Below are 24874 nucleotides of genomic sequence, written 5' to 3'. Positions count from 1 at the left end.
CCTGGGTAAAAGGAACAGGTCATAGAGCCTTAACAAAGCCTTTTAATTTCTACCTCATTGCTTCAGGTAACAAAATTAATTTTAATTTTGTGTTTTTAAAAAAGAAAGATTGTGTAGCAGCTAGCTAGTTGGAGAAGGCTGGGGAAGTGAAGTCTTTAATTCCCAGATCTGTATATTAATGTAATTCAACCAAAGATATAGTTGCCAGTGTTAGAACGCAGTGCAAATTACCTAAAGCCCTGGGAGACTTCTGTGTGTCCAGAAGGCGAAATCTCAGCTGTCCTGAGAGCTGTGTCCAAGAGCAAGGACCTGCAGGGAGCAATTAGATTGCTCACAGCATCTTACTCACACCTCTAGCCAGTAGAAACTTTGCCAGAGGGCACAGGTATAAACACTAGAGTGGGCTTTGGTTGTTGGTTTTTTTCCAGTTAAACTGCTGAGGGCTCATTTCTGAGCAGTATCTCTGTGCATGTTCATTTTTCCAGGAAAGAGAGGAGGGGGGGAAGAATAGAGGGAGGTTAAAGGGAGGGAAATATGTCACTCTTTGTCAGATCTTGCAAATAGCTGGGCAGTTTTGATTCCCAGTGAAGTAAATGAGAGGCACCGCTATATTGTGGGGGGCGGGTTAAGCAACATTTTCATAGTGCCCGATAGTTGTACATGGGAAGACAATTCTGTATCATGTGCTGCCGAAAGCACTTACTCCCTCATCTGTCTTAGATTTTTTCTATCCAGGAACCAGCTATGATTTGTTTTAATCAAAACAAAGCAATTTAGCCCAACTCCAAATTTGAATCTGTTGTCTTTTATTTTAAGGCTTTCCTCCCAAATGCAGAGGAAGCAGCTTCCTGCTCTGTATGGGCAGTCCTGGGGTGGTTTGATTTCAGGTCTTTGTGAGATGATTTTTATTTTATTTTTTTTAAGGGAAGCAAACAGGTTCCTGACGTGCCTGTATAGAAATAAAATGTAAAAGGCAAAGAGAGACACTGAGATGGGGAAACTGTCCTATTATCTGAAAGTTGGCCAATGTGTCACATTCACATGTCAAAAAAACCTGCTGTGGCTGAGGGGGCTGAGTGATGGTTACAGGGATGAGCCCGATGGGCTCTTTATAAACAGGCCAATTCCAAGGGAGGTATAGCATGTGGGTTTTGCTAGGATCCCTTTTGTTTCAGATGAGCGGGCTGAGTGTCTCGTTTATAATTAACATGCTGTGTTCTGTTAATTCCTCCTTTCCCTTCTTGTGTTCCCTTTTTGAAGTATAACGCTCCAGCTTCACCTGCGGAATACATCCACCGGATCGGGAGGACGGCTCGCATTGGCTGTCACGGGAACAGCCTGCTTGTCCTGGCGCCTTCGGAGGCAGAATATGTCAGCTTGCTGGCTTCTCACAAGATTAAGTGAGTCAGAAACGCGAACAAAAGTTTCAGCTCATCCTTGCTAATTAACCTTCCATGGCACTTTCAGCGGGACTGTGTCTCGTGCAGGTTTTAATAAGAATTTATTAATTCTTGTGATCCAGGACCGGCCCCAGACTAGCAAAAGGAGGGAAGGAAAGTGTGTGAAAATCATCAGCCTGACAGATTGTGCGTGAGTGAGTGTGTGTGGTGAGGGGCAGAGAGGAGACAATAGTCGGAGATCTTTTGCACTCCGTTGTTATCTCTCTGGCCCTGGGTTCAAATCGTGGCTATGTGGAGATCACAAGTCAAATGAGCCTGTCAAATGCTAACTGGCCATCTGCCTGCATAGCACCATATTGTCAGAGATTGTGCTTTCTCTTCAGGAGAGATCCGGCGGAGAAATAGCTAGGGAGCTCTGGGTCATATCTGGCAGGTAATTGGCCAAGATGTGTTGTATAAGTGGCTTGTGACAGGAATAGTAGAGGCTTTTGCACATGGGGAGTGCCCAGTGTGGTCCTGGAAGGCGATAAGGTTGGGTGGACTCCACAGACCGAAAGTGAGGTGTGCTTCCAAGCTAGCTGAGAAAGCTGCTCACACCGCCTCTAGCTAGGACTTGGGAGTAGAGGTAAGGAGACCAAGCCAGGCTGGGTAAGGACCAGCCCAAAGTGCAGTCAGCTACCTGATGGCCGACACACGATGTGATTTTATTGCAGTTCTGCTTGCGCAATGGTCCTTTTGTAGATAAAAACACAATTCACTGCTCAGCATTGCTGGTCAGGAGCGCTCTCAGGTCTCAAGCCTCCTCAGCAATCAGCTGGATATATGTGACTCCCCTTGCTCCCTGCACTGCTGTCTCTCAGTGTTTCAGAACAACAGCTGAGTAGAGTCCCTTTTGTGTTGTACTGGTGTTGATGGAGCCCTGTAAACTCATGCACAAATTACTTCTCTTTTATTTCTTGTGTTTATGTCGGGTGGAGCTACTTGGAGTCCAGTTTGGTTTTGCATCCTTGAAACAAACAAATGTTGGCAGTAAATACCGGCTTATTCTAGGCTGTGAGCCATTTAGTGGTCTAACAAAGAGCCATCCATCATCCCAGGTAACTATCTATTAAGCAGACACCAGCAAGACATGGAGGGCTAAGCTGACAGGGTTTTTTTTCATGTAACAAACAGCACTGACATTTAAAGGTGAAATCTCACATAATTGTGAATTTTTAACTCCAAGTGGAAAGTTCTGTTTTTCTGTTTGATAATATTTTGGAAGTGTTGGAGGAAGGAGAGAGAAATTCCCCCTCTTTTTTTTAATTTTAAATGTTAATGCTTTTATCTGGTTTCATTGGTTTTTAACAAGTCTAAGAAGCAGTATCGCTCACGCTGGTAATTATATCTGCTAAGGAGACCTGTTGTTGTGCTAGTCACAGTTCTTCAGGAATCTGTAGAAGGCTGTGCTGAATGAGCAGAGGGAGGTTTATGTGTTTGGTTTTTGGGGTTTTTTTCTACACTTCTCAAATCAGTAGAGCCAAATAGCTCTGGGGATTGTCTTTTCTTGTTCGTTTGTTTTATGTTCTTCATAAAAAGTGCTGCTCTGCAGATAAGGGACTTGCCAAAAAAGGAGTGTAATTTGCCTTCCTTGACCCTTGTCTTCAGATGGAAGAAAATGACTGTCTAATTGGCATGGGTGGGTGATTCGGCCTGTTTGCAGTCATGTGTGCTCCACTCTTCCTACATAGTAGCGCATGGTGCGAGAAGGGGCAACGGGATAGAAAAGAGAGCTGATGAATTACAGAGAAGATGCGGGAAGGCAGCTTGAAGCTAAAGGCAGCAAGTGCCATCAGCACAAATTGCCGTTACCCTTCATAAACAGAGCATTATGGTGATAATCCTGACAATTTAATTCAGTGCGAGGGCGAAAGACAGCATGTGTTGGACTGTCACCGATCCTCTTAAGCACTGATAATTTTTGTTTCTTTATCCTAAGTCTTTGTAGCTTTTGACTTGGACCGCACAAGTTACTGGAGTTTGCATTTTTTTATTCTTTGCTTAATTTTTAAATCTTTTGGGTTTTGTTGAGGATGTGTGTGTGTTGTGATTTTTTTTTTTTTTAATTTGTTTTTTTCTTTTCTAAATGAAATTCCCGCTGGGTTTATTGAAATGTAAATACTTCATAAAATATGTATTTCTAAGAAGACAAAGCATGAGACGGGTCCCTGCAGTCTTCAGCTGGTGTAAATGAGCAGTGCTGTGCTGATTTACAGTAGATGAGGATCTGACCCAGAGTTTTTCTTAAGCCCCTCCACCCACCCCAGCATGCATGGGAGTAAGTCCAGAAATGTTGAGAGTCGGAAGTAATGAGAGCAGACGTGGCTTTGTTCCTGGATGAAAATTCACTTCGGAATTAAGGATGACTGCCTTTGAAATTGGAAATCGCTCGCAATTAATTTTCACCGGTACCTGAAGCCTCTCCTTGGCTTCCACTGTGGAAAGGCAGCTTTAGCCTTTGCCAAAACGATCTCACTTTGGCTCTGCTGAGATCAGTAATTCCCATTGGGGCTCAAGGAAGCTGCGTGCCTCTCTGCAACTTTTCTTTTTGGTCTTTGTGTGGCTTGAAGTTGTGGTTCCTCTACCTAACTGTAAATGCGTGTGTGCACGCACATACACACTCATGTTTTCTGCACATTTCCTCTTTCTTTTTTCCATTTTTTTTTTTTTTTTTTTTTTTTCCTTAAAAAGGTTAGACTCCAAGATGTTCTGTCTCAGCTCTAAGCGTAACTAACAGATTTTCCTTCAAAGGGAGGAGGGAAGAAGCAGAAGAAAGTCAGTGAGGTTCACTTTTTTTTTTTCCCCCTTATGTCTCTTTTAGTTCCTTCAACTGCAATCTAGCAGCGCCTGCCTCGACAGCTATCAGATAATTTCTTTATCTCCTAACGGCGGCCTAACTAATTTATAAAGGAAAACGCATCACCGTGAAGGCACGAGTCATTTCTCTCCCTTCTCTACGGTTGTGCTTGCCCCCCTCCCCTGCTCCCCTCACACGATGCTCCCTGCTGTGAACCAAGTTCACATATCTGTTAGGCTGTGAGCTGGCAGCGCGCCAGGCGAGGGGAGGATCGGAGAGGGGGTGACATTTCAGACAAATCAATGTCAAAGGTTTGACGTTTTCATTCATAGCGGTGTCAAAGCAACCTTTGGGGGGGATGGGGAGGTATACTTTTCTCTTGCTTAAGTGGTTGCCATTTATGTTTTAATTTACTGTTATACTTTTCAAAAACAAACAGAGAAACCCTCAGTTGTCTTCTTATGCTCCATTTCCCTTTCTCCCTCGTCACTCCCCCACCTTTTTCTCTCTGCATCCTCTGCAGAGGAATCTGCTACATCAGGAGTCCCAGCTGCATGGCGATGGGACTTGTCTCCCATATAGAATATCTTATGGCCACGCTGGCCTGTACCTTCCAGGCTGGATGGCTATTTCTTTGGACCATCTCTTTTCCTTTTCTTATGTTATGTTGGTGAGCTGGCTGAGGTTGAAAAGGCAGGTTTCAAAATTAAAGGTATTTGTCACTTTAACTGGGAAGGACCGGGGAACAGGCGAGGATCACAGCATCCTGTTGCACAGGATGACAAAGAGTCATCCCTTCCTCCTAACCAGGCATTTAGAGATCTTTGAGTGAAGAAAAAGGGGGTGTCCTTGTTGTTACCCTTTCTTTCTATACTTAAATTGAAGAATATCAGCAATGCTTCCTTCAGAAACCACATCTTTCTGACCATCTGAGATTCAGGAGTCTGAGAGTTGGACCCCCAACGTTTCTCTCTTCCTTAGACTGATATAACCCCAAATGAACTCCTTGGCTTCCATGCAGTATTTATGATTTATTCTTGTATAAAAAGGAAAAGAATCTCTCTTCTAGAGATGACCTTTGCCCATTGCTGAAAATTTGGGCCTACAAACTTCATCTGAGTAATTCCCTTGGAAATGGGACCCAGTTTGGATGCAGGATTAATGGCCTGGAGCTGAACAGCTGTTCCTGTATTGTGTCACCTGGTGTGCATGTGCCCCATAAGACAGTGCTAAAAAGGAGGAAGAATTTCTAGTCTCCTGTAAATGCACCTCTAAGTAGGACCACTCACTTTAAAATGAACCAGGTTCGGAAGCGTTTCCAGTATCTGGGCCGTAACAGTACCCAGCAGTGTCTTGCAAGCAGGACAGAAGAATAAATCATCTGGTTGAATCTACAGGAGGAATGTGAGTCGACAGAATGAAAATAACTGCCCAGTGTGAAGCCTGGCTAGGACAGCTGACTGAGTCTCCTGTATTTAAAAAAAATGCTATGGGGTCCCTAATGGGCAGGGCTTTGGCTTTATACTTCAAATGAGAGGGAAGGTGAGTTCTCAGAATGGGGAAGGAAATCAAGCCACTTTTTTGGTGTCAGAGGTGGCTTTTGAAGCTATAAATAGATAGGAGGGTGAGTGTGTCCATCAGGAAGTGTGTCTCTGAGCTTTGACCCAAGCAACGTAGCAAGAAGCTGGAATGATGTAAGATCCTGTGGGAAGGAGCAATGATGCGACCAGAGGGAAGGAAGCTGCGGGAGAGTTGGCTTGACAGGAAAAGGTCCTTGTGGTCCTGTTGTTACCCTCCAGGTTTGAGTCACTATGAGACAAAGTAGCTGTGTCTTCACACAGCTTTAGTTTTAGGTCTTTATTTTGGGGAGCATGGCTGGGTGGAAAAAATGTCTGTAAACATCAGAGCAATTTGTTCCTTTGATTGAGGGTTGAGCAGTGTCTCTCATTCCAGAAAATCTGGAAGTTAAATTGGGGGGGAGAAAAGATGTAGGAGAAAAGCAGAGTGAGTGGAGCACATCTTTCCAGCCTGTATGTGTACGTCTCAGTCTCTTTCTCACACTTGCACAAGCAGTCAAAGGGAGACACCTGCTCTTTGCCCATGGCATCTAATGTACAATAAAATGTTTGACACCCTGTGGGTTCAAAGTGGAGGTTACAGATCCTGTTGTTTATAGTCATGAAGCAAATCTACAAGAAGCATTCATGTTATAAGCTGCTTTAACTCTTGAGTTTCTTCTAGTGGAAAATGTAACCAAATGGTTCCCAATTGTCTTGGTGCTTCTCAATGCACGGAAAGAAAAATTATGAAATCAACGGAAATACAATTAAAGGCCTAACATTTTTCTTTTATCAGTTTCTCTGATTGAGAACTGAAAGTCCACCCTCACTTATTTTGATGTTCTGTTAGAATTGGGGTGTGCAGTGGTGACTTGTAATGGTGACAAGATTGTGAGTAAAACGTGTCTGCGTTCCAGTGAAAGCACCAGTTTAGCTGGGGTCAAGATTTTACAGTAGTTGCACTTTTAGGGTTGCTGAGTGAATGTCTGGGATAAGGCCTCATGTATTTCAGGGATAAATTCTTAAGTTGAATGTGTAAATCTCAATCTTTTTGCTATCTGTTATCAGCCTGTGGTTTGCTACATTCTATATTTGAAAAGTAGGAGAAATGGTAATTTTTTGTCTTTGTCACTTCAGTGTTTCAGAGATAAAGATGGAGAAGGTATTATTTAGCCTGATGAAAGATGATCGATTCAAGTTGCACAGACCAAGAAGCAAGGTGAGTTACTCTGCTGATTTGGAATTACACCAATTTTCATTTACCAGCTAAACATCATAAGTATTCCTCACTTAGCTTTTATCTTTAAAATATGAGGGTTGGTATATCCATGATGTCAGGCAGTGCAAATAATTATAGAACTGCCTTATATCATAATTGTCCAATCTTTAAACTGTTGTCTCCAAAAAGCAGTCTTTTCGAACTCTTCAGCAGATATTTTTGTAACAGACAGTAAATGTTTCTGGCCTCAAAAGTTTTGGATTTTTTCCCCAACAATGTTTCTGTTCTCCTGGCTTTTCTGCACTAAAATACTGTTGGAGATAACAAATGACACAAAACATCTCTGAAGAAATAAGGAAAATGTATTTGGTGGTGTGTTACATATGGGGGGGTTTATTATCTGTATTTACTTGGAGCCTAAAACAAAGCTCAGTGGGTTGACAGGCATCTTTTCTTTGACTTCGGCAAGCTTCGGATCTGCCTTCAAGTTGCTAATTCACAGGATTCAGTCATTTACAATTCATGTCTCGGGTGTTTCCACATTCTGGCAAATTAAATCCTCCAAGAACCCTCATTTTGAATGGAAGTCAAGAATGCGTCAAGCATGATGCAGCATACTTTTTTTTCCCCCTCTTGTTGCTGTTTTGCCTGCTCGTTCTCTCTGTTATATCATGTATGAGCCTTCTCGCTTCCTGTGAATGACTGCTACGAACTGTGGTGTTCTTGGTAAACATGCTTTTGAAAGACGTTCAGTTTTCCTACATGCCCTATATTTCACAGAAAGCCAGATCTGTGGCTCGTCTGAGATACAGCTCTATTTAAAGCTCTTTCCCACCACTGCAGCTTTTCACTGAAATCATCCTGTAATGCCTATTTTAAATGTCTGGAACATGCCTAGGATATGACCACTTAACTTGTTCAGCGAATATGTACAACTCTAATTGTGCTTTGTTAATGCTGAAATTATTTTAAATAGCTCTTCTGTGTATAAATACTTTCCTTTTCTCCCGAATGTGCTTATAGGCAGGTCTAACTTTGGGTTTCCTTTGGAGAGTTTTTCAACAATCACATTTATGTAGAAATTGCACTTTAAATTTGTTGATGATGTGGGAGAGAATGTTATCTGTTCCGGTCTTGAGGACAAATGTTATTTCATGGAAAGTCGGCAAAAAAGAACATGTTTTTTCTAGGAAATTGTGATTTGGCTTTTGAAAAGTGGCAGGAGAAAATGCCTGCTGAACATTGTTGAATGTCAGAGCCCAGTACTTGAAAAGGTTCAAAATTGTTGATACGTTTTCAAAATTCTCACCTAAACATCTTGGTACCTTTGTAGCCTTGCCTTTGGAACAACAATACAAAGCTAACAAGCCTGTTTGCTACCAGGACTGATCAAATGAGTATTTCTACCATGCTTTCAAATTGTAAAATACTCTACACATTTAAGCGCAGAATATTCTAAATACTCCTCTTTTGTCTTTGTCCCTTTCCTTCAAAAAAAATAAAAAACCAAACCATATTTGAAAGTAGCTCTCACTCTGGTTTCTGCTCGGCAGTGCTGCCTGCCATCCCCTGCCATGCCAAGTGCCGGACGTGAGTACATGTGCAGAAGGAGCTGGTTCCTTTCACTTGCAGTCAAAGGTGGGATTGAATTCCTCTCTTCCCTCTGCCATCAAAGTGAATGGGATTTTGCTGTTGACTTCACTGGAACTCAGATATATCTACTCTGGCTGTAGGATGGTCTGAATCTGCTACAGGGACTTATAAATACAGAATAACCTATTTTTGTGTGACTCAGAATCTGAAAGGACTGAGACTGAGAAATACAGTTTCTCTTTATGGAAAAAAAACTATATAATTTAATGGGGATGAAATTACAGTAGTTCTGCCAGTATCAAACAGGCTTCTTCAGGAATTACTTGAAAAATATAGTAAATGCAATCAACGATTCATTCTGTTTGTTAGCTTTGTATTTTATTGCCATCAGAGGCTCTATGAGTGGTCTGCACTGTGTTCTCAGAAACTGCAGGGGCACGTTTCCAAGTTTTCAGGAGGATTAATCTCTTTACGGCAAACTTACAGTATTGAATAGGTGGTACAATAAATAAGCTGGGAATGCAATGGGACATTGCATAGGACAGAGAGTGATTGAGGACTTATTATGAGGAGCTGAACCTGATCCGTTTGTGATGTTGCTATTCGAGTGTTCACTTTGCTTATCAGCTCTCTGTGCATTGAGTCATGTATATATTATAGTCGTGCACACGGGAACCTCATTATAAAGCTCTTCGGTTCTCATTGCCTCAACTGAAGTCCATTATAAGTACCACGTTGGAACATGTATTTTTTGGGCTTCTGTGTGCAGCCAGGGAGCAAGCTGAAGTGCCTGTAAAATGTATATTTTATATTTAGGTGTATAAAATATATATGTGGCTATGTCTGGGTGTGTGAATGTTCACCTGCCTACAAAGAGAATAAATTTGATCTTTCAACTTTTATGGAGGGGGGCAGGGGGACTTGGTGAGTTCTAGAGAAGGTGTGTGGAGGTTAGTAAAAAGTTGTTATTAAAACAAAATCCTTCATTTTGTTTTGAAATATAATGGAAGCAGGAGATGTTACAGCCCGGGTTTTTGGCTTTTTTCTTTCCTTCCTTCCTTTTTTTTTTTTTTTTTTGGTACTGTTTCAAGAAATAACTTTTCTACCTCAGTCTGATTTTATTGTGTTTCAATCCCTTCTCCCATTAACATATTCTCTTAATGAAATCAGAGGCTTTCAGGGCTTATCCCATCCTCTCAAACCTAAAAGCTGCAGTCTTTATAATCAAAAGTTTCTTTCTTCTCAATGTCTTTTCCTGGTGTAGCTGGTGGTTGGAGGAGTCCCCCTCATGTCTTGAACTGGTTAAACAACATTGTAACAAGGCCTATTTCTTCTTTTAGCTTATGGATATTGTTATTGATCACAGTCGTTATGTTTGTGGTCAGGGATCTGCCAGAATAGGCCCTTACTCTAAGCAAACACAAGGTAGAAAAAGTTCTCCTATCCCACTATTTCTCCATAATGGCAATAATGCTTCTTACTTAACAGATGTAACAAATTCATCTAGATGGAGAGTAGATCAATCGAACCTCTGGGGTAGGCTTTTATCTTTTGGGTCTTGGAGAAATGTGTAAGGTCTCAAATTAATTGTCCTGTTCATCCAAACCAGGATACGAGCAAGATTAAAGCTTGTTTGTGTGAGTAGAGCATACAGGATGGCTTCCAATGCGCTTCCAGTAGCACTGTTTTATTTGATCTGTCCAGACACTCACATGATGTGCAGGTTTTATTTTCACAGTTTGGCTCTGAGTCAGTTTTAAATTTAGATTTTTTTTTTTTTTTTAAGATGAACTGCTCTGGAAGGCAGAAATCAAACAGATTTTTTTTTTTCATGCCCATTAGGGGGCAATTTTAAAATGAGATCTGTCTCAAGGGGCTGAAGGGGATAAAAGACAAGGTGGAGATGGGAGGAGGGGAGAAGCTGTTTTCTGAGTACATTATGTTTCCTGCCATTTGCTTTTTTTCATTTATTTCTCTTGGACTGACCTCACACTTTGGAAATTATGCACCTAGTTTTTTATCCCTCATTTTTGTCTTACTTTTTTTTTCCCCCAGCACCAGGAAGAAGAGATGCCTCATTTTGAAACCTAAAGGGGGGAATAAGAAAAGTCCTTTGTAATATATTGCCATATTATCACTAAATCCCCTGACAGTTGTGACACAGAAGCAAGTCACCTGTCACTTAAGCTTGAGGTCTCTTTAATTTTCTCCTGGAATTCGCACCAGGCTGTCTTTAATTTGAGGCCTTTATTGGAATTCTGAAACCTTTCTGCCTCCCCGGTGCTCAGATCTATTCTGAGTGCTGTTACAGAATGTATACAATAACCAACAGAGGGATTCAGAGGGGGCTGAAGCACTGTTTATTTAACACTCTGGAGGGATTTTCGTGCTTATTCGGTCCTGGCTACCCGGCTTTCAATATCGCTTTGACAACCGTTATGCCCTTCTCATTAATTTTAAACAGTTAAAACACAGGAAAAAGAGAAAAAGTTTTCATTATTAAAGTGCTTTACTTTTTAATAACAGAGGATTCTGTCCGCCAGGGGAAAGGGCAAACCTCACTAATTTCACATTCATATTAAAAACGCTGGGAAGGTGACACTTTGTGCTGCCAGGAGGCTTAACAAAAGAAAAGTGATGGGGGCTAGGAGGAGCGGGCGGGGGGAGAAAGTTTTATGTTTCACGTCAATGGAAACTTGTTAGTCACAGCGATGAGTGTCCACTTCGGGGAGGCAGCTCCACTTGTAGTTTATTAAACCTTTACAGAGGCCCCTCGACTGGAGACTGTCTCAGCTGATTAATAGGTGCACGTTAAGTCAAACTAAAAGGCGGCTGTGAAACGGGCTGTGTTGTGAGTCTTTCTCGAGTGGATTGGGAGACAGACAGCCGAGACCAGAAATCTGGGAGACTCTTCACCATGCAGCCTTAAAGTACTCACTGTTGTCTTTGCTGGAGATGCAGATGGGCAGTCAGTCCAGGTGGTGAGTGTGCAGGAATTCTCGTCCCAATATCTGCTTTGCTGAAGAATAATCCAGTGGCTGGAAGCTGTGGGATCCGGAGTTCAAAAGAGGGCACTGTGCAGGGATTTTGGATTGCATTCCACATCTTTTGCTGCGCAGATTCACCATTAGGCTGTGGAGTGGCAGATTTGGGTCAGCAAAACATTTTGTGTAAGGTGCCAGAAGCATTGCCTGGTTTCCACGATGGCCGGGGTTTGCAGTGTCAGTGAGGTATGGCTCCCCTGGACTGGCAGCAGTGCAGAGGTGATGCTCGCAGCTGCGGGAGAAGGAGGGCCGTGCAGCATTAGCATGCAGATCTACCAGGGAGGAACAACAGGATTGTTGCCTTGGCACAGGCCTGGTACAGAGTTGTGGGAGCTGGATGTTTGTTTGCAGTCAGCCCTAGTCAGATGAGGGAGTTGACCAGATCAAGTTACTGCCTTGATCTGGCACTCTTAGACTTGGACGCTGGTTCCTGTCTAAATAGCTTTTGAGAACTCTGGTCCTTTCTTGGGAGAGGTTCACATCCATGGATGCTTGGCTTTGCACTTTGCTGTCAACTTTCCGTCAACAATTCTCTTGTTTTCTGGTCCACGTTTCCTTTCTCTGCCTGGGTACTTTAGAGAGACGGACAGCCTCTTTTCTCCTCCCAGCAACAGCTTGCTCCCAGGAATGTTTGCTTTCCATTTCCTGAACTGCATCCTGCAGTCTGATCCTGGGAAAGCTTGAACACATGCAAAGTTGCCCTTTGGTCTAAAGAAGTTTCCTCTGCCATGTCTTTGATGGAAGGGACTTGTCTTATTCTGGAGGAAACACGTGATGGCAGTCGCAGTTAAGTATGACTTGTTGACAGTGAGAAAACTTCGTGTAGGCATCAATAGTGAGAAGCTCATTTAGTTGGCCTTGTTCACAGGTACTGAATTTGGACCGTTCTCTGGAGTTGGGGCTGAATGTAAATCTCCTGCCCCATAAGTGCCTGGAACAGACCAGGTGTTTTGGTGAACTGCACGAGGGAAGCCTGCAACATCAGCCTAAAACTGTTAGTGCAGAGTCTGGGGGGGGCTATTCCAAATAACTCCAACAGAAATAAGCAGTGGTATCTGGCCTGTTGAATCTGAGGAGGGGAGAAGAAAGGGAAAAAGATACGTGATAGATGTTAGAAAACACAAAATTAAAACTGATTTGCTCTCCTCACCACGCAGCGCTCACTGGCTGCTTTGACTTTAACATCTTTATCTATATTTTTTTTCTCTAGTAATATTGAGAGGATTACCTTTGTTGGCCCCTGGGTGGTTACTGTGTGATTTTACTGTTATTAAATCTATTGTAAACTGCTTCATTATTCCTGACTCAAATTCTCTCTTTCCTCTAATCCTCCCACCGCCCTTGTAGAAATCCTGTGGCGCAGATCCTCAGGAAGTCCGGGAGCGGGCCACGGTCTTGCAGACAAAATTTGAAAATTACGTTCACTCCAGCGAGGGGACTGTCCGGTGGGCAAAGAAAGGTCAGTGCGTTTCTTTTCAGTTTATTCCAGAAGGATTCATAGAAGCTGCCAAGGTTTTCTTCTGGGGGAGAGCTTCAGGGAAAAGGTCTGGAAGAAACATTTTGGGGCCATTGGGCTCTGTAGGGGGTTGAGATGGGCCCAGAAGGCTTTGTGATGATATTAAATGTTAATTTCTTGCATTCCCATATTACGTGCAAATGAGGTTTAATCATGGCTTTCGATAGGATTCACATCTGAGGGCTCTGACCCAATCGCATGAGCGAATAGATTATGTGTGTTGTGCTGGGAAGGTCATGGGTGACCTGCTTAACCACATCCTGGTGCATTACCCACTGGATGCTTTCAGTTTACACCAGGGATGAATTTGAAGCCTGTAAGACAGGATGCCTTGGGAGCAACTCTTAACAGGCAGGGATCTTAGACTGGAGGTTGTTGTGTGGGGTGGGAGAAAAATGAGAGAGAGAGCAACTACTCAAAAAGGCAGGAAGAAGAAAAACTTGGATGGATTTAATAATAAGCGTAGCTAGGTGCAAATCTGGGATTTGATTTCCCATCTTTGCCGAGCAGGATGCTCAGCAGTTGTCACTGAGCAGTACAAGAAACTCTTCCCTTCTTCTCAGTTTGGAAAATCCAAAGGAAGATGGGTTTGGGGGAAAGATGAAAAACATGCCAGGGATGTGGTAGAAAAGTAAACACTAAGCAGTCTCCTGAGAGGAGCCAAAAAGGTGATGCAGTGTAGGCGCCCCTCCTCTACGTACTGTTCTGTTGTCCAGTAAGGCTGATCTGTGTGCGCCTGAAAACTGAAGAGCTGTTGTAAGGGCAATGCAGGAAGTCAGGCCTCAAAGGTCCTTCACAATTACTTGGAATTTGGTTACTAAATATTGAGAGAAGTCCAAAAAATGCAAACTCTTTATGCAAGGGATTAAATCACTCTTGCTGACAATATATAGGACTAGAGCCTTTCCCCTTTTTTGAATCTTCTCTTCCCACATGTCCCTTCCTGATCATTTGCTTTTTCACCTCATTTGTCACTTTGATCTGAGTCAAGTCCTGCTGTCTAAGCCTGCATAGAAGTCCTGTTAGTTTCAGTTCTGCAGTGTTTCCAGTTAGGTTTGGATGAGAGGGGTCTTGAGATGAATTTTAATGGTCTACATTATTTCTGTTTACCGTTATATATACCTGCTGTATGCATGTGTATACCAGTGTGGTACAGGTGTACCATATGTACTAAACTACATAAATCACAAACTAAGGGGCCCAAAACCAAATGGAGAAATTGGCCTTTGAGCTGTACAATGTCATCATAAAAAATGGATAAGGGACGGCTGTTCTCAAGATGGAAGTTAAGTTCAGCATTAAAATTGTTTGGAATCATGAGAAGTGATTGTTAAAGAGGTGAGAGGTGCTGTTTTTTTCTGAATGCTGTACTAACTTTTAGGTGATGGCATAGCAGAACGCCCAGAGCTTGTACTATAACTACCTGCTTACCCCAAGTTATTCTGCATGCTTTTAATGAAGCATGGCCATATTGATGAGCAAGGTATTTGAAATCCTACCATTTCACTCTTTGCTTTACTCCCCACCACTACATGTCACTGTACTGGTTCTCACCCCCACTTCTGACACTTGCAGTGCTGATTTTTTCTTTTCCTCAGGGTTTCAAAATACCTTTCTCCTATAGTGAAGGTGTTAGGCTTGCTACACAAGTGGCTTGCTTGCACCCATTTTCAGGTGTTTTGTGCTACTCGATGGGTGTAATTACTTTTATAGCTGCTCTTTTAAGTCCACAGTCTCAAAGCATGTGACTAATATGATCAAATGCTTGATTCTGCATGGATGAGCTTCTTGTTGCTCCCCCGGGATTCCTTATACCCCACGCGAACTTCTAACCTGAAATGACTGTGACATTTCTGTCCAGTCATTTCCTCTGTGGTCTCTCTCTTTACAGCGTATGTCACTGTGCACACACACACTACCCACACTTGTTGCTGACCTCAGCACTAATAACTTTTTCAGCCACAGACAAGTAGTACAGAAAATATATCAGGAAATGCTGAAATGTTGTGCTTCCCGTTTATCTTGTAGAGGAGCACTCCACCTCTTTTTCCTACTCTGCTATCTACATATGCAAATTTTCCACTGCTGAGTGGCTTCCATAAGCCTCCTCTTCCTCCCCTCTGCGCCAGGCGTCATGAATAATTAACATGGCAGCTGGCTTTTGCTTTCATGGCAGACAATCAATTGGAAACTGTGCCAGAGATGCATTTGTTTCTCTCTCTTTTTCTCTTTTTCCCCATTTTCTGACCTAGTCAATGTTAATAAGCAGTGTTTTGACTGCAGCCCACTTTCAAAAGGCGAGTGGCTCCCTGCCCACTCACCCCTTCTGCCTCTTGGTCCGCTGTTTTCCAAACTCAAATCAAATGGTTCGGTGAAGGTGCTGCCCTTCAAACTTGATTGACAGATCAGCGGTGAGATGAGTGGGAGGAGGGGTACAGCTGGACCCTGCTACCTGAAGGACCAATCTCTTGAAGTGTAGAGCCCCTTCTGGGAAATGGAGGACTCTCGTCCAAAGGATTATATGGTGATAGGTACTCTGTTTTGGAGCTGTAGGGACAGGTATTGCTCAGGAGACTCTGATCCTTCATGCCACTGGGGTTACAGAAAGCATAAGGAAGCAAACCCTGCTTTTCTTCTCTGCGTTTCACCATTTTATCATAGAATCATAGAATGGTTTGGGTTGGAAGGGACCTTGAAGATCATCTAGTTCCACCCCCCCTGCTCTGGGCAGGGACACCTCCCACCAGCCCAGGTTGCTCCAAGCCCCGTCCAACCTGGTCTTGAACACCTCCAGGGATGGGGCAGCCACAGCTTCTCTGGGCAACCTGCGCCAGGGGCTCACCGCCCTCACAGTAAAGAATTTCTTCCTAATGTCTAACCTAAATCTATCCCCTCTTATAGCCAATAGTTGCGCATTTTGCATCATCCTTTCTGTCCTCAGCACCCGTGTGTCGAGAGGGGCAGCAGAGTTACAGGAGCTCGCTGCTGTGGCATGATGCTTCGATCTGTGGCGGTTTTGGTGTGTTCTTCCTTCCTGTTCCCACATGCTCTGTACGCTGGCAACGTGCCTCCACTGGTTTATGCAGCCGTGCAGCTGAGGTTGAGCTCAGGGGCAAGTGCTGGGAACTGGCTGCCAGCTGAGAGCATGGTGAGCAGGTTATGTCACCTGTCTCACTTTCATATCTCATTACCCTCTTGTCACCTGTTTAAAAAAACAACAAACCAACCTATCTAAGCTCCGTCATACATAGCGCTCTTTTTTTTTTTTCCTTTGACTTTCCATGCTTACATTTCCTATAGAAAAGTGGGGATACACAAGTGAAAAGGTCCAATCTAAGTCCCCACTCTTACCTGAGTGCAAGTCTGAATCCTCACCCCGGGCCAGTATACGTTGCCTTAGACTCACGTTGGTGTGGCAAAAACTGTAACAGCTCAGGCAGCTTGCTCCTGTGGCATTAAGATGAGGTACCCTTTACATGAATTATGGCCTGACCAACACTGTTACCAGTCGTCTTGAGTTGTTTTTGTTAAAACTCTTATCTCTTTGATCACAAATTTATAAAAGAATTTCAACTTAAAAAAAGCTTTTACTATCTGGTCACCATAATTGCACAGAAAAGCCAGAAGACGTGACTCTGACAACACTGAGAGGTCTAAAGACCTGATAGTAAAGATTCTTTTTTAAAATCTCACCCACAAAGGTCTTCATTTAAATCTCACAGGTGCTATAATGAACATTAGCATCTCTGAGCCCCTCTAGAGGTAAGACAGTTGCATGAGCTGAGGTTTCAACCAGCTGCTACAGCGGGGCTGTTAGTTCAGCTTTGGGTTCGAGTCTTACAGCTCTCCCTGGTTTTGTGTGCTCTGACTCAGGACTGGATCTGGCAGTTGTCTGTCAGGACTTTGGGAAGAGGGAGGCCTTTGACACTGTGATTCTCTAACTCTGATCTGCGGGGTTAGTACCAGCAGCCTTTCCTATCTGAAGAACTGTGGAAGGTGAGCTCAGCCTTCTTAATAACAGATCTTTAGTATCAGCCATTTCAAATGCTGCGGGAAAGGCGGCTATATTAGCTCCAACAGGACCGAACTCACAGCATGAGCAAGTTTGTATTGTTCCTTTTGAAGAGTTACACCTTCTCATAGCAGATGAATTTGACCAATAACTTTATGAAAAAAGGTTTTTGAGAGCATTTGAGGTGGTTTATAAGCCCTCAGAGGCATGGCCTTCAGATGAGACACTGAGGCAGGGTATTTGGAATTTAGCATTCTCTTTTTGGGAAAATACAGGTCTCTTGATGTTCAGATGCCTCTAAAAGAGTAGCATTGTGAAATTGGGAAGAAGGCACAAAAAACTCAATCTTTTCTTCTCATCGATTGGGAAAAGGAGTTCGCTTTACTCAGTAAACAGAGCTTTGATGGATTCCCTGGGTCCTTCCAGGAGCTGATCTGCTAAAATGACATTTTTATTACTGTTCATAAACTCCAATCTCTGGCTGCTGCCAAGAGATTAGACATAAGCTGTGGGCAAACTTGCTGGTCCGGTGGCTCAACAGGCAAGGGCAGGAGAGGTTAGAGTTTAGAGCTTGCTGCTGTCTGGGGCTAGGGGGAGGGGAGAAAAATGTAGGTGGTGGTTGGAGTCGGGGCTGGGGAGGCACGGGAGGTTTAGCAAGCAGAGGAGCAGCAGGGGATTGAAGGGAGGCGTTTTCTGAGCTGTGGAGTTTCCTTACTAAAAGTCCCTCTATTCCCCATAGCAGAGAGGACAGCCTGGGTGTAGTTAACGTTCTGGGTACGTGGAGGAGCAGTGGTAGTGTTCATATTAGTGGATGATCGTCTTTAGAGCAATGAGCCCTGAGGGAAGGGCATTACAGGAATATAAAGATGTGAAGGGAAATTTGCATGCAATTCTATTATTTTTCCCTTTTGAGAAAGTGAGCTCTGTTCTCAGGGTGGTGATGAATCAGGAAATCCACCTGGCTCTCAGATACTTATAAGGGACTAGCTAGTAACTGGTGAAAAAAAACGCATGGACTGCTGGGACTGTAATATCAGAGGAGTCTTCCTATGCCACCTCCACGCTTCTCTTTCCCCCTCTTCTTTCCTGTATCTCTATTCCCTCTCTCCCTCTGCCTGCCACCATTTGTCAATGACTCTTGTGAGATGTGCTACAAACATCACCCTTTCTGGCAGAAGGGGCATCCTTCCAAGAGGCAAACCTAATGCAACTTAATGTAGCTTTGTTTCAGTCCCTAACACTTCACCACCACCTACCTTCTCCTTTCGGGATTGTACTAGGACTATACAACCTTCACAGATTTTTAACGTACCAACCTTTTCTACCAGCTGCTGACCGGAAGGTGTCCCAAAGGACAAGACCAATGTCCTTTCAGCTGGAACAGCTGAATCTTTAAGTATATATATATAAAAATGCAGTAGCAAACAGAATTCACTTTTTTCTTTCATTTCCCCCCCCCCAGCACTGCAGTCTTTCCTTTGTGCCTATACCACATATCCCAGGAACCTCAAGCACATCTTCCACATCAAATCTCTCCACCTGGGTCATGTGGCGAAGAGCTTTGGCCTAAGAGATGCTCCTCAGAACCTGACTGCTCTTCCAACTGCTGGCTCAAAGAAGAAAACCAAACCAAGACCAAAAAGGTAGGCCAATGGTGTTTTTGAGCCGAGGAATGCCACGTGACAAGCTGTGGTGTGCTTTGCTCCTCAAGGTTCTTGTTCTTCCTCCAGAAAACATAGAATGGTTTGGGTTGGAAGGGACTTTCAAAGATCATCTAGTCAAACCACCCTGCCACGGGCAGGTCACGTGTGATTGTTCCTGAGAGGCTAAATCATGTTGAGCCATTGGCTTAGGCCGCATTGCTCTCTGAGCTGTTGTTTCATTACCCTTTTTCCAATGGCTTTAGAGAGCCTAAAAATTACACTTATTAAACCAACTTCATTGAACATTTGAGTGGGAACTCCATTTAAGAAAAACAAAACAAAAACAAACAAGCAGCTCGCTTGATAGATACTCTTTTTTGAAGGAAGCTGCCAAGTGTGGAGGTGCACCGACATAGGTTAGCCTGGGTTTTGCTGCAGCTTTTTCATTTTCTAAGCACTTGAAAGCACCGGCTCCAATGAGTCTTATCAGCAGAAACAACCTGATTTTTATTTATTTAGACTTCACTCCAGAGCTACCTTGAAGGATAAGGAAGGGTACAGGCAGTGTTCCAGAGCAAAGCATGAGACTTCCCATGTATTGGAGTGGTTCTCTTCCTCGCACAGCTCTTGGTTCCTAGAGCTCCAGCAACAGTCCTGTTGTCATGGCCCAGCACCTCCATAGTAGAAGCTGCCAGATTTTTTTCCATTTACATCCCCACTTCCAGTTGCGTGGTCCTACAGAGAACTATGGTCCCTGGCTCAGGATCAACTGCAGTAGCAACTCTGTCCTTGTTCCTGTCTAGGGAAAGGCTCTCACAGATACAGCTGTGCTCATAAGTACTTGCTGTTGGTGTATGGCATGGGATGATAAAAGCATCAAGGAAATAGCAGAGAAATTAACATTTTTGCTTCTCAAATTTGAAGTTGACTGTTCTGTTCATTATGAGCAAGGCTGTATGAGTGCCAAGTTTGCTCACACGATAGTCTCTTCCTCCCTGGCCTTGAGAAACAGCAGTTCTTCTCTCCTTTCTTGCACCTGTTCCAATCTGCTGCACAGAAATAATCTTATAATCTTCCTGCTGTGTCTTTTTTGACATCACCCTCTTTTTGATTTTATAACTGTGTTAGGAGCAAAGTATGTGTCTTACTGTCTTTAAAGACCTTCTGTGGCCTCATCTGGCCTTTTTTATTACCCTTTCTACACTAGACAGACAGTCTTTTGTAGGCTTTCTCCTGCAGTCCCACCAGCAGTTTCGTGGCAGTCACATTTGCCATGGGAAATGGCAAATCTGAGGATATGTCCATCCTTTCAGAATGGTCAGCTGCAGCTTGGACTACTTATTCTTCTTCCTAAGAAGACATTAGCTTAGTACCTGAAGGAAAGTGGAGGACTGCAGTGTATTTTTTTAGTTATTAATTAAATGATTGACTATAGTTATATAAGTACAAGCCCAAATCAAAAGGGAGGTCTCTTGGTAGGAATAAACCCTCTGCAAACCTGTGCTCTGCTGCCTGTAGATTTAAATAATTCTGGCAAAAGCATTTCTGTGTGGGATTTCTCCCAGGAAAGCCTGGGAGCAAACCTAGAGTTACAGCTCTATCCCCTTCGGTGTGTGGAAAGGGCTGTACCTGGGTTCTCCTTTCCTGTGTAAGGAATCTGAGACTCCCTGACGCTTCTGGAGGAGCAGAGCCCCAAGTCTTCTCCTCTGCTTGAAATGGAGCTGAAGGTGTTCAGTATGTCCAATCCTAGCTACTTGGAGTTGCTTCCACAGGACAGATAAGCCTCCCTTTTGAGACTGCGACGTTAAGGACTTGCTGTCTTCCCCAGCCCAACAGCAGAATACAAACTTCTGGCTTGCCTGTAAAATCCCTGCAATAATTCAAAGGAGGGAATTCTTTTTTTCTTTTATCAGTACCAGTTGTGACTCTTTCCATGTAGTTGTTGCTGCAGACTCCATTAGCAAACCTTAGCTGCGCAATTAAAGCACTAATCCACATAATTGTTCCTGGGCTGGTGACATCTTTTGCACATGTACATATCTCAGAAAAAAAAAAAAAAAGCAAGGGGAAGGGATTTTAAAATAAAAAGTTGGAGACAGCATTGTCCTGCTTTGAGAAGCCACCAGGGACGGGCCACTGATCTGCCTCCTGCTTCAGCTGACCCTCACCAGCAGATGGGCAACAGGATGGGAATGCCCCTGTGAGCAGGGGATTTAACAGAGCTTTATTTCAGGAAGAATAGCCTGATTAGCTGATAAAGAGCATGTAAGATGGTATGGGGTGGGCTTTGATGTCTTGCTGGCCCAGCAGGGCGTCAAGCTATGACTGACAGTAGCATGTCACAGGATTACTTGGCCTGCAACAATGCCTCTCTCTGTTCCTATGATGTCGCTACTCTGTTAGAGCTACTTTTTCTCTTGTTACACACCTCTTTTAGACGGCGTTCCTCCTCCCCAAGTCTTCATCCTATTATAGTACAGACAAGCTCAAGATACAGTAGGTAGTTTATGCACAGGACGCGTGGGGTTGGGGGATGTGGAGGTGTTAGAACAAATGGTCTGAGAGTGATTTGAAAGCTCATTTGCACGTGGATCGTATAATTGGAGCTCAGGGAAAGTGGGCAGACTTTGCACAAGTTCGTCACGGCTCAAGCTCCAGATTTCAAATCCGTGAGCATCTGGAAAGTTAAGACCCTGCAGAAATAGCCGAAGTTGTGACATGCAACAATTGTTCTCGCCTCTGAAACTTGCTTCTGTTCAACTTTCTCTGTGTGTGCTTTAAAAAAAAAAAAACGGAGAGAGAAGATATATTAGTATTTATAGAACAGTATAGAGAAAGTGAACATAGATTTAAATTCAGTATCCACTAGCATAAATTCAAGATAGTGCTTTCGATTTCACACCGACAAAGCAGAAAGCAGAATTTAGCCTGCCATTTAGAAGACAAATGGTTTTTAATTGTAAAATGCAAGGCTTGAAATTATAACAGTGTAGTCACAGAGCAATCTTTTTAATTATATTTCTCACATGATACCATGAGTGTTGGTTGTCGTGTTACACATTGTCTCCAAACATCCGATACTTGTTTTTAATCAGTCTGCCCACTAAAACCTCATCTCTCAGCACCTGCCCGGAGAATAAAGAACAGGCAGTCCAGGTTGAAAGTGGGGTAAAGGCAATCATTAAATGTTTCCTTAATAGGACAAAGAAAACTTTTCATTTGTTTTGAGGTCTCCTTCTGTGCTTAGCACCTCCTTAAAGAGCCTGCTTGGGGAAGGTGAGAGAGGAAGACATGGCAGCCAGGTGTGTGATGGTTCAGTGCTGAAATGTGGAAGCAGCCCTCTCCTCCTGAATGCACATGTAAAACTTTCATGTATTTTTTAAACCTCTCTGTGTAAACCAAACTGTCCTCTTAGCTGTAGTGGTTCTTGCAAAACCTGATCTGAAGATGGGAAAATAATTGCTCGTGATTTTTTTTTTTGAAAGTTGAAATGCTGTATTTAGGTAAGAGATGAGCACATGAACCAGATACTGTATATTAAGTTACAGTACATCAGCTTAGTAAGTGTCTGGGCTCCTGCTTTTACTGAAGGGTAGACGCAAGGAAGCCGATCCCTCTTCTGTTGAGGGATTAACTGTCTTTCGTTCACTGCAGAGAAGCAGCATGCAGAGGAAGTAGCTGACATGCCAGATAGACGTGTCTTTTGACTCTTTCACAATGCAGATGCCAAAGACCTATTGCCATTCCACCAAGCATCCCTGTGCTACTCAATCTTTTGCATTTTGGATCAGCGGGGTTTTATGGGATTCTGTGGTGACGGATGGTCTGTTTTCTCCTTTTGAACTCTGGAAGACTGGTGTATGTCCCCAAAGGGTTTCGCTGTAATGAGAAGTTGCAACTTTATTTGCCTTGTTTGTGAATTCATGCCATTACAAAGAAAGAGATAAATCTTTAAGTTCAATAGATTCTGTGGAACTCATTGCTACAGGATGTCTTTGATGCCAGAAATGCTCAGAAAGATTGAATTTACATATACGTATATGTATATTCATAGTTGCTACAGCATGTGCAAAGAATGAGTGTAAAAATCAAGGTGATAATCCCCTCATGCTTCAGAATTTAAGTCCAACTCTTAACTAAAATGGGAACAAGAAAAGATGTCCAGAGTGCTTCTGTTTGAGGGGATTGGTTTACATCATTATTACACTGCCATTGCTCTGAATAGGGATATCATCATGTCCTTAAGGTGTTGGCTGCAAGATTATTGTACTAATTCATTCTTCAGCATTTAGTGGTCAGATAGAATTAGACTCCCGCTGAGAAATATACCTTGTGTGTCCTCCTTTGTACAGCTAGGGGAGCAGTCTCCTTTGGGTGAAAGCTAGGAGCCTTTTACCTTCTCTCCTACCTCGTATGCTTGATTCCACTTTTGAACGTCTTGGCATTGACAATTTTGGAAAGACTAATGCTTCTATTGACAGGGCTTGAGAATCAAGGCTGCAGCTGGGTCTCTCTGCACAGCAATTGTCTAATCATTAGAAGCAGTTTGCCTGCCAGTTTTTGTGTGCCATTTACAGCTTTCCTAATATCACTTAATTAGTCAAAATGCAAGTTTGGAATTCTGCCCACTAGGAATTTCACTTGTTTTGGGCAGTCTGCTTTCGGAAGCCAGACTGGAGTTCAGGTAAGGGCATGGATTCATGCACTGGAATGCAAATGGATCCAAAAATTAGGGTAAGAGACATGGCTGCTGTGAAAGGAGACATTGCCATCACTCTTCATGAAGGCAGTTCAGGGACACAGCTGAGTCTTGCTTACTACATCATGGTGTTATAAAAAAGTCCTGTTATGAAATTAAAGTTTTATAATTGTAAAATCCATCTGATTGTTATCTGCATACAGCAATGCCCTTTATTACTGTCCTGTTCCACCACAACCACAGCACAGAGCCTTTGCTCCATCTTGGAGCGAGCTAATAGGGCTTGCACATGGAGCTGGAAAACCTCTGTGCTGTTCGGTACGCACCAAAAAATGATCAGCTCTCTCTAATTGAAATATATTCTGTCCTTAGGCTGGGAAAGAGCCTGACAGAAGCAAGAATCCTGGGAGGTTCCCAGCCCCGCAGTGGTGCTTTCATCCTTTCTCCATAGGATGAAGACCAAGGAATGGTAGCGAAAGTGAAGCTATGGGCTTTTGTCTATTTCTGTGTAGCTGAAATACAGTTGACTTCAGTAGGTGTAAGTTGGGCTTTACCGTTCAGCATCTCTCTACATGAGGACTGCTCTGCTCCAACTGTACTGAACAGTGCTTGATGCTCAGTCTGACTGGGTAATAATTTTCCTTGATCTTCTCAAGCTCGTGTTTGCATCGGCTGATAACAGAGTACCTAGGCCATCTGTTGACTTGTCGAGAGCAGTGTAGGATTGCTGATGAATTTCTTGCCCCCACTCTGCAAAAAAACAACAACACAAACCCAACCCAAACAGGGTTGTGTTGGCTGCAGATGGTTCATCCAACACTATAAGTAGAAAAAGCAGGTGTTGCAGCAGCCTTGGCCCAGAGGTAACCCAGCTCTGTTGCTGGCACAGTTTCAAAGAGCTGTTGGAGATGCTGTCAGGCAGATTGATAGTGTGATCCATGTTGAAATGTTTTCTGATAAATGAAACAGCCTACTCCTGTCTCCTCCAAAGACACACCATGAGTTCTGGGACTGTGCGTCAGAACTTTATACTACTTCTTCCTCAGCTGGAGCAATTTGGGAGCCTTTGGTTGCTGCAGAAGCTGTGAGTTGGTTAAAGGTCACTGCACTTGCTGCACTGCATTGCATCAGCATTTCACACAGCTCAAGACAAAGGAACAGATAGCAGTGCCAACCAAGTTGAAGGAGACATCCCTAAGAACAAGCTCGCTCGCTATTTAGATAAAGACTAGCTGAGCCATCAAATGGTGTCCAAGAAGTCATGCATGTATATGTACCACTACTTTGGCATGTAGGAGTATTTGGCTTGGAGATCAGCTTGTGATTCAGTTCCCTAGTGAGGCAGATGTGTCA

The 24874-nt window shown here is 43.3% G+C and overlaps 1 protein-coding gene across 1 annotated transcript in view; it reads left to right on the top strand.

Moving 5' to 3' along the window:
• Positions 1-24874, top strand: part of DDX31 (DEAD-box helicase 31) — a 50604-nt gene that overhangs the window by 20711 nt on the left and 5019 nt on the right. The window contains exons 16-19 of the mRNA XM_082492434.1: positions 1261-1400; positions 6933-7014; positions 12999-13110; positions 18642-18822. Of these exons, the coding sequence (XP_082348560.1) occupies positions 1261-1400; positions 6933-7014; positions 12999-13110; positions 18642-18822 (515 nt within the window). The remainder of the gene's footprint in view (positions 1-1260; positions 1401-6932; positions 7015-12998; positions 13111-18641; positions 18823-24874) is intronic.

This window comes from Vanellus vanellus, assembly GCF_965231255.1.
Source record: "Vanellus vanellus genome assembly, chromosome: 18".
Taxonomy (NCBI): Eukaryota; Metazoa; Chordata; class Aves; order Charadriiformes; family Charadriidae; genus Vanellus; species Vanellus vanellus.
The sequence above is the reverse complement of the archived record's forward strand: the minus strand, read 5'-3'. Positions and strand labels throughout refer to the sequence as shown.